Source organism: Symphodus melops (genome assembly GCF_947650265.1).
Source record: "Symphodus melops genome assembly, chromosome: 5".
Taxonomy (NCBI): Eukaryota; Metazoa; Chordata; class Actinopteri; order Labriformes; family Labridae; genus Symphodus; species Symphodus melops.
In genome coordinates this window covers 12,648,871-12,665,800 of record NC_136695.1, presented here as the reverse complement: position 1 = coordinate 12,665,800, position 16,930 = coordinate 12,648,871, and the positions used below count along the sequence as shown (strand labels likewise).

At 42.1% G+C, this 16,930-nt stretch overlaps 2 protein-coding genes across 2 annotated transcripts; one reads left to right on the top strand and one right to left on the bottom strand.

Moving 5' to 3' along the window:
- tbc1d31 (TBC1 domain family, member 31) lies at window positions 1–10,657 on the bottom strand. Its single transcript, XM_079343719.1, has 23 exons — window positions 9,485–10,657; window positions 7,146–7,286; window positions 6,312–6,427; window positions 6,007–6,185; window positions 5,679–5,830; window positions 5,385–5,544; window positions 5,030–5,230; window positions 4,641–4,814; window positions 4,460–4,539; window positions 4,211–4,357; window positions 3,945–4,078; window positions 3,511–3,644; window positions 3,243–3,422; window positions 2,913–3,145; window positions 2,739–2,811; window positions 2,530–2,609; window positions 2,300–2,435; window positions 2,011–2,103; window positions 1,557–1,685; window positions 1,230–1,424; window positions 927–996; window positions 671–832; window positions 1–352 (listed from the first exon to the last, which is right to left on the bottom strand). Exons 1-23 carry the CDS (start codon window positions 9,553–9,555, stop codon window positions 198–200), a joined length of 3,195 nt encoding a protein of 1,064 aa, XP_079199845.1. The 5' UTR covers window positions 9,556–10,657; the 3' UTR covers window positions 1–197.
- Window positions 10,658–11,155: 498 nt separating this feature from the next.
- derl1 (derlin 1) lies at window positions 11,156–16,930 on the top strand. The gene is made up of 8 exons (XM_079343735.1): window positions 11,156–11,464; window positions 12,825–12,936; window positions 13,017–13,081; window positions 13,647–13,673; window positions 14,651–14,746; window positions 14,989–15,041; window positions 15,299–15,409; window positions 16,048–16,930. Exons 1-8 carry the CDS (start codon window positions 11,312–11,314, stop codon window positions 16,181–16,183), a joined length of 753 nt encoding a protein of 250 aa, XP_079199861.1. The 5' UTR covers window positions 11,156–11,311; the 3' UTR covers window positions 16,184–16,930.

Here is a 16,930-nt window from a genome sequence, read left to right as displayed (position 1 = left end):
AGGCAAAGTGAAAGAGTCACATCTACATAAGATCTGTTTTTTTTAGTTTTTACCTTGGTTGCATTATTCATCGGTGGTTACAGGAGGAGGTAAGGACAGTCTATAAGCACTTTGGTAACAGTCTGAGTCAGTGTTTCTGTTTTCGTAGCTCACTCGAGACAAGAAGATGTTTTTTTCTGACACAGAGCAGTGTGTGGTCACTGAGAGACAGAGGACACTGTCTGGACAGACTGTGAGGAGGCTGAGCTGCCCTCTCTCGCTCTGGCTGCAAGTTTCAGTCTCAGCTCTCTGATTTCCCTCAGCAGCTCTCTCTCGCTGCTGTCCAGCTTGGCCCGGCCTCGATCCAGAGACACTGACAGGGAAAAAAGGAAAAGACGGAAACATTATTGACACAATACTCTGGCTAATAAGGGTTTTATTATAGCGCTTCAACACTAAGGCCAGTGGACTGTTAGAGAAATTGGCCATGGATTCTTGGTTTAAATACATTCAATAAGCAAGACTGTAGGTAAAAAAATAGGATTTTTCTAGTCTTATATAAATGTAAATTCACCCAACTGCCAGTGATGACACAACAAAGCCTTGAGCAGCCATACTTTCCACCACAAAGAAAACAACCAAACCCATGTGAATGACCTCTTTTACAAAGATCCCGTCTACGATCACTTACAGACGGTGGAGGTGCTCTCTGTAGGTGAACGACTGTTCAGACACGTCATGTTGGTTTCCGTCTGCTTCGGGGAGGCGGGGTTGGGTCTGACTGTTGGACCAGCAGTGTTGGTTCCAACACACACAGTGACACAGGGTCTATGAGGGCCGGGTCTCTGTGCATCTGGCAAAGGCAAACACTGTAACATCAGATTCATGTCCTCATAACGGACCGTTTAACTCAGCAGCCACAGACTGGAACGCTGTGTGTTAGATACCTGTGTGTGCTGAAGACGGGGGCTGTTGCTGCTCCTGTAACTGAGCTCTGCTTCTCATCACGTCCTCCCACTGAAAATTAACATTTTTTTTAGGAATTTTTCTTTGTTCAAAATCGAGCAAATTGTCCTCAGTAATGTTTAATATTTTAGGCACTGAGATTTTGTCATGATGTTTTGTAATGCTGGAAAAATACAATTATACTTTTTTTTAAAGTCTCAGTGCTTTGGTGCACAAACGTATGTGATAGATTGCCTCAGTTCTGTCAGTGAATGTGTTGACAAACATTCTGTTGTTGCTCTCACCTTCCTTCCTGCCACATCTCTCATGGTGTCAGCCAGTCTCTCCTCCTCTGCCAGGGTTTGTCTGTGAAGCTCTGCCAGTCTCTCTCTCTTCTTCTCCTGCTTGGAATCCACCTGCTGCAACCGCTCCGCCACCTCTCTCTGCCAGTCCGAGTCCAAGCCCAGCTGGCACGCCTCCGCCAGGGACTCCTCCAGAGCCTGTTTGTGTGTGCAGAGACAAGGTCAATGGAAACAAGAGGAGACGGTATCTGTGCCCAGCTCAGACGTTGGAGGACTGTGCAGCTTTTTGATGAAATGGACTGTTGGACCAGCGCAAGATGTATGACTAACCTGCATGTTGGTCTCTGTGCTGTGTAGCAGTTCTGTGTAGCTCTCCTCCTCCCTCTCTGCTCCCCTCAGCCTCATCGCCACCTCCTCCTCCACCCTTCGTCCGAGGCGCTCCTGTTCTTTTAAAAGGTTCTGAGGGAAATGGAAGACACAGATAAACGGAAACAGTGGTTACAACCCAACAACGGTGATCACAGCTTAGAAATGCATTGTTTTACATCCAAATGAATAACTTCAGGTTGCGTTTATAAGTTTATAGTTGAACACTATATTTTAATTATGTGCAATTCTCCCTTAGGAATTCCCACTACCCAGAGGTGTACTTATTTGGTTTGCATTAGATGGTGCAATTGGTGTTTAGTTGCAGGTCCTTCTGAGGAATTGTGAGGAAATAAATGAAGCTACAATCAATAAGCAATGAATTAACAAAGGAGGATGATGGTTGAATATTTGTCACCTGTTCAAGTCGCCTCCTCTGAGCCTCCATCTCCATTTGTCTGATTTCTAGATCCTGGACTGCTGCTGCAGTTTCTTGCTCCCGCAGATCCATCTGCAGCAAAGCATGGGGATTATTGCTGAGTCAGCGCTGCAACATGATGGTCACTACAGAGAGCTTTGTCTAAACTGTGACCGGAATTACAGTAACAACATCACGGTATTTCTTTACGAGTAACCCCTCTTTGTGAGAAGTGTCTGAAAATGACCCATCATTGAACATGTGTGAAAGAGCTCCAGGTCGTGTTCACCTTTCTGCTGATCTCCTGCTCTAACCCTTTGATTTGTGAGGCTCTCAGGTCCTGCTGATGTTTGAGGAAACGCCTTCTGGTAGCATCCAGCAGCTGCAACTCCTTCACCTTCAGCTCTCTCTTCATGGCAGCCAACCTGCAGAGGGTGGAGCAGTATCCGTGAACAAGTCTGCCTTATAACAGCTTTATATATCATAACAGGTATTTGTATTCGGTTGGAAGCATCTTACTTTGCCCTCTGCTGCGTTAGTTTTTTCTCCTCTTGTGCCAGAATGTTTCTGCGCTGTTCCTCTGCCTCCCCCAGCAGCTCCTGCGTTTAAAAATCAAGCAGAAGACAATTCAGTTCACTTGGTTTCTTATTTCAGGCGATCTTTTTCCGAAGCCTGCAGAGAACTGCACTTTTAAGAGTTTCTGCTTCGATAGGATTCAGAAGACCTACCTGTTGTGCATAATAGGTCTCCTCTTCAGCGTGTCGACGCACAAAATCGGCACGCAGGGCTGACACCTCCTGCCTGGTGACGCACAAACACACATATCATGACTTGTGTCTGTGAAAAAGGATGAAATGTGCTTTGAGCTCAACAATGTGCTTTTTGTCAAACACTTATCTCACCTCTCGCGGAGATATTCCATCTCCTGCAGCCGTATCTTCTCCCTCTCCCGGCTTTGGTACTCCACTATGAATTCTGGGTACTGGTTGAACACGGGGTACTGGCCTTTGGTCAGAGGTGTAAAGTTAGACAGCAAATGCCTGGGATGGATGTCAGTTGGTGTGCTGTCCATGAGCCTGTACGCCTCCTTTATCATCGCTCCCACATCCAGGTTGTTACGATGGTGGAAAAAATACTAAAGGGGAATAAAACAGGAAAGATGAGACTTTTTTTTTTTTGAACTTATGGGACTTTAATTACAAAGAAGAGGAAAAGGTTGTTGTTTTTTTTACCTCATAGTCCTGTTTCTGAGAGCAGAGCAGCAGGGGCTCACGAGAGCAGGTGACGTAGGCCACACAGGCCAGGAGCAGAAACGACGGGTGATTAGAGAAGACGTTGTCAAAGAGTTTGAGCCACTCGTCGCGTGTCAACACCTCGGAGAAGAGCGTCTCCAGCAGGGGCCACACATAGAGCTGGGACGGATAAAGAAGCGCAAGGTTAAATCTGTACATCAGGATGTGGCCTTTTTTTGGATAGGACATTTTGTGCGCGGCCGCTAACCTGCGAGGTGATCCCACAGTCCACGAGGTGCTGCAGCAGCTCCTTGTCGTGATGAGCCAGGACGTTCTCCGCCATGCTCAGGATGTTCAGAGGAGGGTTGGGAAAGTACTCAAACCAATGCTGACACCAGTTTACTAGAAAACCGAGCAACAGAACAAAAACACTTTCAATTTGCTTCAAAACACACACGCCGAATAGACGTACAAAAAAAAAAAGTGTAACTCTATGCTTAAGAACACATCAGGGCTCTTCCTTGCATGTCAAATTGCACAGAGCAAATGAAGCCACAAAACTTGTAAATCTTTCAAAGACGTGCGTAAACTTTTACCAAAGCTTCCACAGAGCAGCATCATGATGTAGTACAGAAAACCCTGATTGTTCATAATGTGGTATTTCATGGGAAATGGCACTTCATAACAACAACCAATCATCACCTAGGACAGTGGCCACCACCTCGAAGCAGAGCATGGGGTTGTTCTGGAATAGCTTGACAAAAGGAAAGGCCACCAGGGGAAGGTACTCCACCTCTCCAAAGATGGCCGCCCAGTGAGCTAAGGCAGACAAAACCCTGTGGAGAAGCGAGAAGGAACACATGACAGATTTGTTTTCATATATGTGACGGCAAAAATCCTTTAACTTTGGAATTCTGCCATCAAAGTAATTGTGTGGGAAAAAAAAAAAAAAAAAGAGAAGTAGGCACCTCTGCAGCCCCCTCTGTAGCTTGAGACTTTTGATTGGATATTTATCCTGCAGAGAGAGGTAGGCTAAATGAAGGCCTTTATCCGTCAGACTGCTGTATGCCGCAAGGTTCTCTGGGAGACACAACAAAGACCGCCATACAAACATCCTGCAACACAGATACAGGAAACCCTCTCTTATTTCACACAGATGAGGTCTGAAAGTAACCAGCTTTATGGATGAATCCTCCTCCCACAAGACTTATCTTTACCTGTATTTAGCAGGATATTCACCAAACGCTTTGAGCATAGCAACTAATCTCTTCTTATTCAGACCAGCCGGCAGGTCATTCTACCCAGAGACACAAAACACACGCAGTGAAAGTCCTTTATTTTGAACAAAAGGATGAGATGGACCAGATGTGTTTGGAGTTTGGCGTGTGTTGTTCCTACCTCTTTATCCTCGGCTGCAGACCCAGCAGCAGGTCTGAGTATCTTCACCTGCGTCTGCCTTCCGGAACTCTTGGCTGCTCTTTGAATGCCGTCTGACCTGACCTTGACTCTCAGATTAGACATCTCCTGATCAGCTTCAACTCCAGACACCACGGCCAGCTTGGAGGGCGGAGGCTGGGACAGACATGACAAGGGGAAACCAGATACATACACAAACACCAATCAGTCAATCTTTGTTTGTATAGCGTCATAAATCACAACAGCAACGGTTCATTTTAGATGTTCTGCTTTCACATTTCTCTGCTGACCCCCTGCCCAAAGAGGCCATAATGGAACACAACTTTTCCCAGAACGCACTTCAGCACATTGTTTTCACAGCTGACCTTCACCTTGTTCAGTTCCTGTGTCAGACTCTGAATGCTGTACACGTTGATGCTGCCGTTGTCCATGATGGCGACGATGTGTCGGCCGTTGGGACCGACTGCCACTGTGGTGATGGCTTCATCATGAGAACCCATTTGGAAGAGCAGCTTGCAGGTGTGAATGTTGATGAAACGCATCAGGCCGTCCTGACTCAGCACACCAAGCGTCTACAGAGACCAAAAACAAACAAGAAAAAAAACATGAGGAGGGTGCAAATGCTTCCAGAGGAGATGTGGTAACATTTGAAATATACAGAGTTTGGTAAGCAGACGGAAAAAGAGAACGAAAAGGTTCCTGGAAGGAAGGAGGTTGCAGGTGTACCTGACTGGCGCCTCCGTCAAAGCTGTCGGTCAGAAACTCCAGTTGTCTTACGGTTCGGACCTGAGTGGGCATCTGAATAACCCTGATAAGCTGTCTGCTGTCCAAACACCACAGGTGCAGCAGGTTGGAGCGCCCGCCCGCAGCAAGGCTCTTACCATCACTGTCAACAAAAGTCAGGTAAACCATTGTTTGAGAAAGATGTGCTGCAAGTACATGACAGGTTTTGAAAATATAGCAACAACGATTCTACCAATGAAGTTACAGCACTGGTTGGTTTTGACATGCGAGACCCACCGTGTGACAGCGAAGGCCTTGTAGGAGATTTTCGGTCCACTGTCGGGAACAGGGAGCTGATATTTGCAGAAGAGTGTGTCGCTCTCCCAAGCGAAGATGGAGTCATCGCTGAAACAGCTGAGGATGGTGTTACTGAGAGGCAGGAAAAACACCTGCAACACAAACAAACAGTGCAGTGCACTTCAGGACCACAAAGACAATTCAAAGAGAAGAAACCAGCTCACTATTCAGCAAAAAAGAATCCTCCTCGATCCTCAGACGTAAGATAACTTTACTGCTGTGATCCAGCTGATTTTTTGTGAACAGTTTTCTGCGAGTGCATGTTTACCCTCTGAATGCCGACAGACTGCCGGATGTTGAGCTTCCTCTTCCTCTGGAAGGTGTCCAGGTCCCAGAGCTGAGCCGTGTCTGATGACGTGCTGATGGCGTAGCGGCCTGAGCTGTGAACGGAGATGTACGAGATCGCTCCCTCGTGACCTCGCATCCAACTGACCAGCTGCTTCGTGTCTGAGCAAAAGAACCAGAGAGGACTGTTCATAATGTGCTCCAAAAAACAGGGATCTGTTCCACTGAACCACCTCTGTAAACAAAATGACTACTAAAGATATGAAAGGGTGTTTTATTGTGTCCTACCTTTGTCAAAGCACTTGATGGTGTAGTCAGCAAGGGCCACAAGGAACTCTGTGGTCCTGCGGAGGCTGAATGCCAGAGCAGTGCAGGCCTGTCCCGTCTTCTGCAACAGACGAAACCTGCTCAGAGAAAGAAGCAATGAAAACACAACATCAGAAAAATTAGGAAGAATGCTTCGTTAAATAGCTGCTACCTTTAAGGTCAAGTTTTTATCTGAAAAGAAGAACCCTATCAGTTAGTGCGCAGTTATGGCCTTGTAAGTGAAAAAGACAGACTGAGCCAAGGAGGAAAGTTTGCAGCTGTCTTTTTTTTAGCTTTAAAACCATTCCAGGTCAGAGAAGAGATGTGCTAACATGAAGTGGCTACCAGGTCTTTACTATCTGAGAAAACAACGACATCACAGCGTATACTGAAATACTGAAGTGATAATATAATCAGAATCATTTTTTATTGCCAAGTACATTTACATCTCAAAGAAATTTGGGATTATTGGTGCAAAAATAGTTAACGGGAAGTAAGGCTAAAAGTTTCATAAATAAACTTGAATATTATAAACTATAACTCAGTGTTTCACACAGCTGACGTGTTTACAACATGTTTCTCCTGCATCTAGAACATATTCCACCACTAAACTGGCAACAATAAACTACTCATATTGTAAAAATGGTGACCTCAGGATTTATCACACTGACATAATGGCTCCCACAACAATGATTTAGAGATATGGAAACAGTAACGACAGTGAGTGCATCATCAACGTTTGTGAAAATGCCAAAAACATTTTCAGCCAACGGTGAAATTTAAAAGAAGTTGTCAACAAAAAGTTGAATCAGTTACCTGTTCCTACTGATGTCGAAGACATAGATGTTGCCATGGTGATCTCCAGCCAGGAAGGACTCTCCTGTGGTGTCAAAGGCAACATGGAGGAAGCGCACCGTCTTCGTCTGATGAGCAGTTCGGATGATATTCACTAACACACTGAGGAATACAAACAACAGACGCACAGTTAGAAGGTTCCCACATAAACAGTGATACATTACCGGACTCACCGCTGCTCTCTAGTGGTAACAATACACCCTAAGAATGTGGCTTTTCCTGCAACAGCTTCTCTCATGACAACACCAGCAGGATGCAGCAGTAGAGGACCTCCTCAGAAATACTCAGTGTTTGTTGTTCTATGACATTGTCTGCATGAAAGGAAGATCATATACAGTAATGTATACAGTTAATTATTTTAGATCCTCTTCAAAGGGTAGTTAACATATTGACCAATTGATTAATTACGCACAGAGTTCATCATAACAATAATAAAAAAGTCAGTTCTGAACAAGCTGTGAGCTCTGCTGTTGAAACTGCAGTACATGGAGTGCTCACTCTCAAGTCACATACCCACTCATGTTAAAATGCCCATTGCAGCAGATATAGACACGTCGGCCTGTTCAACAGAGGACTTCGGTCTTTGACCCAGGGTTGAATATTTCTATTTCTAGAATATATCTATCAGTGTTGATTCTATGAAGGAGGAGAGTGTTGCATTATGAGTGGTGTGAATGACTGAGGAGGCTTCATGCTGCATTCAGGTGCTCCCTGGGTGGTCTCAGTTTCTGAGTTGGGAAGTCAGTCTTCTCTCTAACGTGTGTTGACATGCTTTCAGTTGGAATGTCGTCACGACAACAAATAACCGCCAGGATGCTTTGAAGAAGACGTGTCGAATGTCACAGTACGGGTTAAGCTGATGCGCATGATTGAATAATAGAAATGATCTTAACATTAACAACACTTGGTTTGCCCCCATGTGACGGCGAATATCACGTCAAGTCATCAAGTCAACCGCCTCAATCTTTTCCGATGTGTCAGACACCAAATGAAGGCTGACATTACCTTCAGTCCACGTGTCAGAAGTGTTTAAAAAAAAAAAAAACTAAATCTAGTCCTGCTCACTTTAACAGTCATTCTCATTTGGAAACTTCAGAAATTGTGAAAAAGGGCTCTTTTGGAAGTGTTAACCACTTCAGTGGTTTCAGGCATATGTAACAACAATATGAAAACAGTGTGTTGTAAAAAGGAATCAGCAAAACTAATAAATAAAGACTTGTATACTTTTAAGAAAAGGGTCTTATTGGAGACAGCTGTTTTTCAGCGTGGGTTATAAACATAGAGCACTGTGTCATTGTTAACAAAGCTTTGATATCGTTTTTAACCTCAAGAAAGACAGAGGAAGCAATACCTTTACATCATGTTTTTATAAAACACTGAGAAAAGTATTTAGTGCCATCCGTTTGAAGAAAACAGGTTTTATAGGACAATGTTTTCAAAGTGTTTGAACATTTAAAGAGTACAATAGTTATTAGTTGTTTACTAGTTTGGTTCTATTTCACATGTAGAGCCGTGCTCTACAGAGATGTAAAGAATCATTGTGAAATTGTCATAAATCGATTTAAAGGTGTCAAGATTCACATCGGTACTCTGTAATATGAATCCCAATAATACCGTGAGCGTCAACAGCTGCAGAGCAAGATTTTAAAATTGAGGATGCACCACCGTCTTTTAAATCAGAGGTTTGGAAGCATTTTGACTTCCTAAAGACAGAAAAGATAATTGACAAGACAAAAACTGTGCAATTATTGCGAGAAGACAGGGAACTACACAAAGAGCACAACAAACATGATGCAGCATTTAATGGACACCACGATGAGAAGCTCCGATCACCTCCCCTTATTGAAACAAAAACAAAACAAAAAAAAGGTTAAACCACTAAGACAGATGGGTTAGCAGCCCCTGAATGAGTTTGTTCACTTAATATTTGTCTACGGTCTCATTTAGTAAAATAAATTGTGAGAGAGTATATCATGAACCCAGTATTGTGAATGAGTTTAGTTACATTTCTAGAGCTCTTCTCTTCGAAGCACATGATCATACTCGTTCTTAGTATTTAGTGTGTGCAACTCTCAGTGGTTTTTCTGTTCTTTAGGACTATGTCGTCTGTCTTGTCCTGCTGTTGTTTTTCTATCACACTATTGGTGGTTGAATGAACAAGGAGTGCAACAAGTGTCAGGGTTTATTAGCAGTTCGTCAGTTCACTTTATAAAGAAAAAGTTTCAAATAAAAATCTTACAGCACTATCCGGATAAATGTGGCAGAAAGTAAACAATCATCTTCATCTTTTGAACTCTTACCCCTTTCCTGCTGATGGTTTTCGATGCCAGACTTTCCCCTCCTCTTTGTTTCCGATGTCTGTCACCTCCATTTTAAAAGAAACTCAGAGGAAGTCAGCGCAGGTATTGAAATATACAGAAAATATATCTGCGATAAAACATAATGTTGACGCTGCTGTCCAGGTTAGCACGGCGTGGCCATGGTTACCGAGCTAGCATGCTAATCCGTTAACAGGCGGAACTAACAGCGCGAAATTTAAAAGAGCAACACTCAGAGGATTTAGTTTAAAGTTACTCGTTTAAACTCTTAAAGTTCACACACGGAGAGTTCAACAATGTTTGAGAAACACTCAATGCTTACAGCTGAATTCAACTTCACACCCAGGGATTGTTTATATTATTTAGAGCATAGGACTATTTTTGTTTTGTCGCCTAAAGTTGACGTCGCAGGTAAATATAGGCGTGCATTGTGGGAGTTGTAGTTTTAAAAGCTTTTTCGAAAGTTTTGATCAAGTCTCATTAGTTCCCTCCAAACTTCAAATTTCTTTTCAAGCTGTAGTAGCTATACGGGTATGGTAAAATGCTAACGCATCACTATAAATACAGACTGTTTTATATATATTCACGTAGAAGCTCCTGACAGGTGCATCTGGATCACTCTGAAATAATGCCTTAATTCTTTGAGTTTATTTTAATATCCTCCTGAGAACTTGAAAGATAAGTGAAATGTCATTAAATTGTACATCATATAATTAACACTTGCAAAACTGTGTTGTCATAACAAAGCCCTACAAAATGTGTTCCTATTTCCATTTATTTTGAATCGGGATGTTTTGAAGTAGCCAAGTAGTTTAAAAATATTTCACAACTCTTTGTTTGTTGTTCTTTAAATACATTTTATGAAAAAAACGGTGGTGGGGGGGGGGTAATTTACATCCCTGCTGTATTAGGAATAGTTCAGGCTGCTGTACAAACATAATTCCAGCTTTTCCAATGAATTCTTCATAATCAGGTTTCTTTCTGCGTTTGGAAAAGTTCACTGCGACATTTGGCCTGCCTCTGCACTTTGCTGTCTGACTCAGGATGTTGAAGTGGTAGCTTTTGCATAATGTTATTGAACAGGAAGTATGGTAATAATTAAGGAGTCCAAACCGTCAAACAATACAAGTACATCCGGTTTGATGTTTTCCTTCAAATTTAGTGCATAGTACAAACATGCAACTTGAAAATATAAAAAGTACGCGATAAGTCAATCACTTCTAATTAAATGCACTCACGTGTCGGCAACTGAAAATAAAAATTAAAAAAACATACCTATTACTGTTGCCTCTACCATCTTTTGAGTTAATGACAGAACAACACATCGACATGATGATGTGATGCTTAAACAAAGTTAACTATCTTTAACAATTAAAATAGTTATCGCTCAAGCTAGATGATGTATATTTTAACAATTTATCTTAGATCTGAAATGAACGGAATTATTTAACTTATAGCAGTGATTTTCAGTGATTTTTTCTGAAAAACACGTTTATTTACCTTTTACTATCAGCATAATCTTTGAAAGTAATATTTCCCATTGTTACCCCTCCTTTTAAATGTAAGTAGTCTTCATTTATTCCATGAGCTGTAATATTAAATAAATATGTAAATAAGTTTACTCTGAAGAGCTGAACCGGATGTGATCTCAGTCACGATGACGTAAAGCTAGCTTTGATTAGCCACGTCATGTAAACTGTCCTGACTCAAACCAAGCGACGAGTGTGCAGTTTTTCCCTCATATTTGTGGTTTTTCTGAGCGTGGTTCTTGTTTTTAGGTTTAAAGCTCGGCAGCCGTCGTGTGGAAAGATGTCAGATCTTGGGGACTGGTTCAGAAGCATCCCCTTCATCACCCGGACCTGGTTCGCTGCCTCCATAGCTGTCCCCTTGGTAGGCAAACTGGGACTGGTTGATTTTAGGAACCTCATGCTGGTCCCGGAGCTGGTCTTAAGCAGATTTCATGTAAGTATCTCAACTCTCTTCACCTCTGTTCGTCGGAGAGGACGATATTGACTTTGTGTTGTTGTGTGGTGGCTCAGTCAGTTTGTTAGCAGGAAGCTAGCAGAGGCCAGAGCGGCGTGACAGCCAATCAGAGGCTGAGACGACCGCTGCCTGACAGCCAATCAGAGGCTGAGACGACTTCTCGAATCTGTCAACACTTTATTTAGCAACACTCAAATAAGGCCTGAGGTTATCACAATCCTTCTAGAAAGAGTGTGATGTAGGCAGCGTTGACTTTTAGGGGTGTTGAAATAAAAGCAGTGATTTACATAACAAACAGTGGAGAGGTTTTTTTTGTTGTTTTGACAAGTTGTGTTGGGTCTTTCCGGTCTGAAAAAAGCTCTTCGGTTATTGATAAACTGAATTTCCCTACAGAAGCTTTCCCCAGCCATCCTCCTGCTTGACGCCGAGATTCACATAGTTAAATGGTGTGGTGTGAAATTTTACTCTGTAATAACATAACAATTTTAATTTCTGACCTAATTCACTTTATTTAAATTCTTGTTTTAGTTGCTGGTTATACTTAGGGGATGATCAGTCGTAATGCAGAAACATGCATAGCCATTCCTTAAACTATGTTGCACATTAATTCAGTTAAGTTTATTTCGGAAGCAAATTAAAAAAAAAAAAAAAAAAAGGCCTCCATACTTTTACAAAGTTCAGATCAGTAAATGTAATGTATTATTTTTATGCTTTACCATATTGCTTCTTTAAAAGTTAGTGCTCTTAAAACTTTACTTAGCACTCTGCATTTGACACCCATAACAGTTACTTCAGTTGTTCTTACAGTTAAAATGTGTTCCTCATGTCTGACACTTACAGCATAGCTGCTCACCTCTGTGTATTAGAGCTGTTGTTGCTTTGCACTCAAATAAGCTATTTCGTCCCAACCTTGTGACTCGAGAAAAATATTAAAACACATTGTGTTAATGTTATTATTATTCAAAGGCGACTAATTACTGACAATATTATAAGCTCCAAAATTACCTTAAGTCATTTCAAGTGTCCTCTTTATCTAAAGATTTTTTTTTATTGATTTCAATTATTTTTCACATTAGTAGCAGAAATCACATCATATCTATATAAGTTGTTGCACTTGAGTATTAAGATAAGAAATGATCCTTCGCCCTCAAGGCTCCACTCCAACACTGCACTGATCCAACGTCTGCTGTCGCCATTCATATCTCTGAAACCACTGATGTGTACCAGACAGTCTGATCTCACTGTAGAAGAACTCAGAAGTTTGATCTGTGAACAAACGCAGCTCTGTGAGTGTCTTACCACATTTCTGTTAGGATAACGTCTCCTCTGTTTGTTTCAGCTCTGGAGACCAGTGACAGCCACCCTGTTTTTCCCCATAACACCTAACACTGGGTTTCTGTATATGGTGAACCTGTATTTCCTCTACCACTACTCCACACGGCTAGAAACAGGTAAGGCCGCTCCCCCTGTCATACATGCAGTCAGTACACTTTATGTAATGTTAACCTTGAGTGTTTATATTGTCTTTCAGGAGCATTTGATGGCAAACCTGCAGACTATATTTTCATGCTGCTGTTTAACTGGATCTGCATTGTTGTATCCTTTTGATGACCACACGCAATATTCAGTTTATACCATAAATATCAATCCATCATCACAACAACATTTAAGGTTATCCCTGTTTGTCCACTTTGACCTTAAATCCGTTCATTCTAGCTGCAGCCTCTCTCTCTCTCTCTCTCTCTCGTTCTCTGCGGCACTGTGCCATCATGTCAGCGTGGCTCTGTGCCAGTGGCCTAGTGTCAGTCTACCCCTGCAGAGCAGAGAAACCTAATCTAGGTCACTCAAAGCACCAGCAATGCAGCCTGACTCGTATCTCCAAACGGTTCTCTCAGGAGTTCAGCCCTGACGTTTCACGCTCACTTTATTATCTGCTTCTATCATATGTCTAAGACAAGTTTGGGCAGTTTTCTATCGAACTGCGGGATGGTTGCCAGGGGTTAGATGTCTTTCTCAGGAAAAGGGAAGTGGCAGATTCCAGTTTGCAGTCAGCACAGGGGTTTGATCTGGTAACCTTCCAGTATCCCACTGGGATAATCTTTACTCTCCAGCAGTATTTTTTAGGGACACATGAAGTTTCTGTCCTTGACTCTCGCTTCAGATAGTTGGGATGCTGATGAACATGCGGGTAAGGCTCCTCCTATGTCTTCTTTTCTCCCAAAGCATATAATTATTATTATGGCCTGTTGGCACATGTCTTTGATAAGAGTGGTATCAACATTCAGTTCACACTTAGCATCTGCTTATCTTTACTCTCAGATAATGGACAAGAGTTTCAGATGAGCAATCTTTATGCAGCACATCTGTTTCCTGAATGTCTTAATGACATTGTCCCTATTAAATCACTTCACACACATGCCTAAATACGATCCTATGGCCATGCACTAATTAAGAGATGAGCAGGTGCAGGTTTTTTTGCCTTGCTCAAGGGGATATTGGTAATGCTGGGGGAGTGAACAGGCTCCTCTCCAGCACCCAGACCAATATCAATACTTCTCACACCGCTTCCCATCCCAAGTCACTACAGTCTGAGCTACTGCAGCCTAAGGTTTAGCTTTAGCTTGTGTTCCCTCTCGCTCTACTGCACAGTGATCCTGTGCATGTTAATGTATAACTTCGACATGCACTTCCCTCGACGTGCATTTCAAATATGACCTCAAGTTTTTCTTTAAAGTATTTGTACAGTATTGCTGTCAGCACTTCATCTTTGAAAGTCACAACCGATAGAGGGAGTAAATGCATATCTTGACCCGTGGCGTTCTAAATGCCTTTTTCACCATTAGTTCTTTTTTTTTTTTTTTAAATGTCAAATTCTCAACGGACAAAAAGATCATGTCATGAAGGTCACTTATAAAATGTTTAAATTCCTCCAGCAGTCCTAAAAGCCCTCTCACTTAGTGTGAGCACAGTGAATGTGAGTTAGCTTCGAGAGATAGCTTAAAGGAACAACCCAACCGCTTTACAATGAGCTCTCCGTTTATGAACAAAACAGAACACCTTATGTCATACTGCGCAGAAAGAGAGTGACTAAAACCTGAACACTAAGCTTTGAAATCATAACGAGGAAGTCTTTTTACACTGCTGTGTTGTTGTTGTTGTTCTCAGCTGCTGATGATCCCTCTGATCATGTCGGTGCTCTATGTGTGGGCTCAGTTCAACAAAGACACCATCGTGTCCTTTTGGTTTGGAACAAGATTCAAGGTACGCGCCAAAGTTTTTATCGCCGCTCGTCACATCACACCCAATAGAATTGGATCTAATCTCATTATAAGTGTCTCATATTTCACTGTCGTATTAAAAATCATGTATTTATGTTACTGGCTGTCATTGTGTGATCTTTATGGCTCATGTTTATTTCCATTGGAAGTGTTCCTATAACTCATCATGGAGGTAATTCAAAGTGTCATATTAATGCCATTCCGTATATTCTGCTCCTTCTCTAGGCACATTATCTACCTTGGGTCATCCTTGCCTTCAACTTCATTATTGGAGGATCGTGAGTAACTTCTTCTCACAGTGACTGTCACAGTCCACTTTTGTAGTTTTTATAGTTATTGTGAGCGCGGCACCATAAATGGGAAATCACTTCAAATGAGGAGCTGGACTGTTTATGTATTCTAAAGTAGGAGATCTGAGACCTGCTAAGCTAACAGTATGATTGAGTATTAAAACTGAATGTGTACTTATTGTTGGAGTTCTGTTTTTATCTTTCAACATTTTATTGAGTCTCTCATTGTTACTGCTGTTCTGCAGGTTTGTAAATGAACTGACGGGGAATCTGGTGGGCCACCTCTACTTCTTCCTCATGTTTAAATACCCCGTGGACCTGGGAGGGCGCTCCTTCCTCTCCACGCCAGAGTTCTTGTAAGTTTTCATCTCCAACTTGTTCTTTCATTTGGAGTTCGTGCCTGCTTTAATTTTCAGTTTCGACAACCAGTGTGTAACCTGCTCCAAATGTTGTCGTTTTTGACTGAATAACTTTTTTTTAACTTAAAAACAAACATCTGTTTTTCCCAAATTGATTCAAGAACAAAATAAGAATTGTACTGTAATTCCCACTTAGGGCCACAGAGGCTGCTGTTCAGCTGAAGCCACTCAGGCTTGATTTGAAAGTCAGCATGAGGACAGTTACAGGACAGGGATTAAACATGCAGTGTGTTTGAGAATACAAAAAAAGCGGGGTAAAAATGATTCTCCCCCCCCAACTTTAGATTTGAAAGATTATTTAAACTAACAGAGGGTATTGTTGACCTTGTATTGTTATTTTTGCACTTTTGCATTCCAATGTGCCTTTGAGTATCAGATTTTGAGTGAAAATTAGTTAACACAGGAGGGAAACTCATTTTGGTCACAGGGAGACATAAACAGACAGATCACAGTTTACAACATAGGAAAATAATTCAGACTAATACACAAAGAGGACATTAAAAAAAATAAAAAAATACCTCACACATCTGTTCTCCTCACCGTGCATGTATGTATTTGTCTTTTCCTCTCTGCAGGTACCGCTTCTTCCCCAATCGGAGGGGAGGGGTGTCAGGCTTTGGAGTCCCTCCCAGCAGACCAGCAGCACAGGCCCCGGCAGGAGGAGGAGGACGATACGTCTGGGGCCAAGGCAACCGTCTGGGGGGGGAATGAGCTGCGGAGAGAGGAGAGCTACACCCTCCAAAACCCCATCCAAGTTTTCTCAAGATCACAAAATGGCTGTGCAGTTGATGTTTCAGGGTTAAATGCTTGCTTTTTCACATTACAACACATGTTTTGTTCACATTTATGTTTAGTCCTAAACAATATTTCAGGAGGTAAATTTATGGGGGGAAAAAAAAGCATTTTAACCGAGACAGCCCTGCACAGAGAGACTTAAGGCTCTGGCGTTAGTTCTTTTACAAACACTGTGGATCTGCTCTGACGAAGCAGGTTGAACAAAAAAAAAAAAAAAAAAAAGATGAATACATTTTTTTTAATGCAATGGTGCACTATCTCTTCTCCCCTTTCTCCTGTCCTCATGTTTTATTTTTTTTTACACCATCTGCCTTTTCTCCTCCCTCAGACTGTCAAGAGTAGAGATGTTGCAGCTGTTCACCAGCACACTGTTGATTTACATTCTTATGTTCCTGTCCCCTCTGTCTGTCACACCATATCAGATTGCATTGTAATTAAAAACACAGCGAGTGTGCTCTCAGCCATCCCTCCTCTGTGGAGGGCAGAGCTATGTGAGAGAGAGAGAACCAGTTTCCAGGTCTGACTAAACACAGGTGTAAGATATTTTTTTTAAGCCTCTGTGGCACAGACTGAATCTTCTGTCTTAAGCTATGATCTTAACCAAAATGTGGTGATGATGGGATTTTGCTCTTTTGTAAATATAAAAGTTGTTTATTGAAAGAA

Excerpts from the sequence above, each read along its gene's own strand:
- tbc1d31 (XM_079343719.1), bottom strand. The coding sequence starts at position 9,555 with ATGGAGGTGACAGACATCGGAAACAAAGAGGAGGGGAAAGTCTGGCAT. Across the intron at positions 5,831-6,006 it reads AGTCTGTCGGCATTCAGAGG|GTGTTTTTCCTGCCTCTCAG; the intron begins GTAAACATGCAC and ends TTTGTGTTGCAG. Across the intron at positions 4,540-4,640 it reads CTGCAGCCGAGGATAAAGAG|AATGACCTGCCGGCTGGTCT; the intron begins GTAGGAACAACA and ends GTCTCTGGGTAG.
- derl1 (XM_079343735.1), top strand. The coding sequence starts at position 11,312 with ATGTCAGATCTTGGGGACTGGTTCAGAAGCATCCCCTTCATCACCCGG. Across the intron at positions 13,082-13,646 it reads TTAACTGGATCTGCATTGTT|ATAGTTGGGATGCTGATGAA; the intron begins GTATCCTTTTGA and ends CTCTCGCTTCAG. Across the intron at positions 13,674-14,650 it reads GGATGCTGATGAACATGCGG|CTGCTGATGATCCCTCTGAT; the intron begins GTAAGGCTCCTC and ends TGTTGTTCTCAG.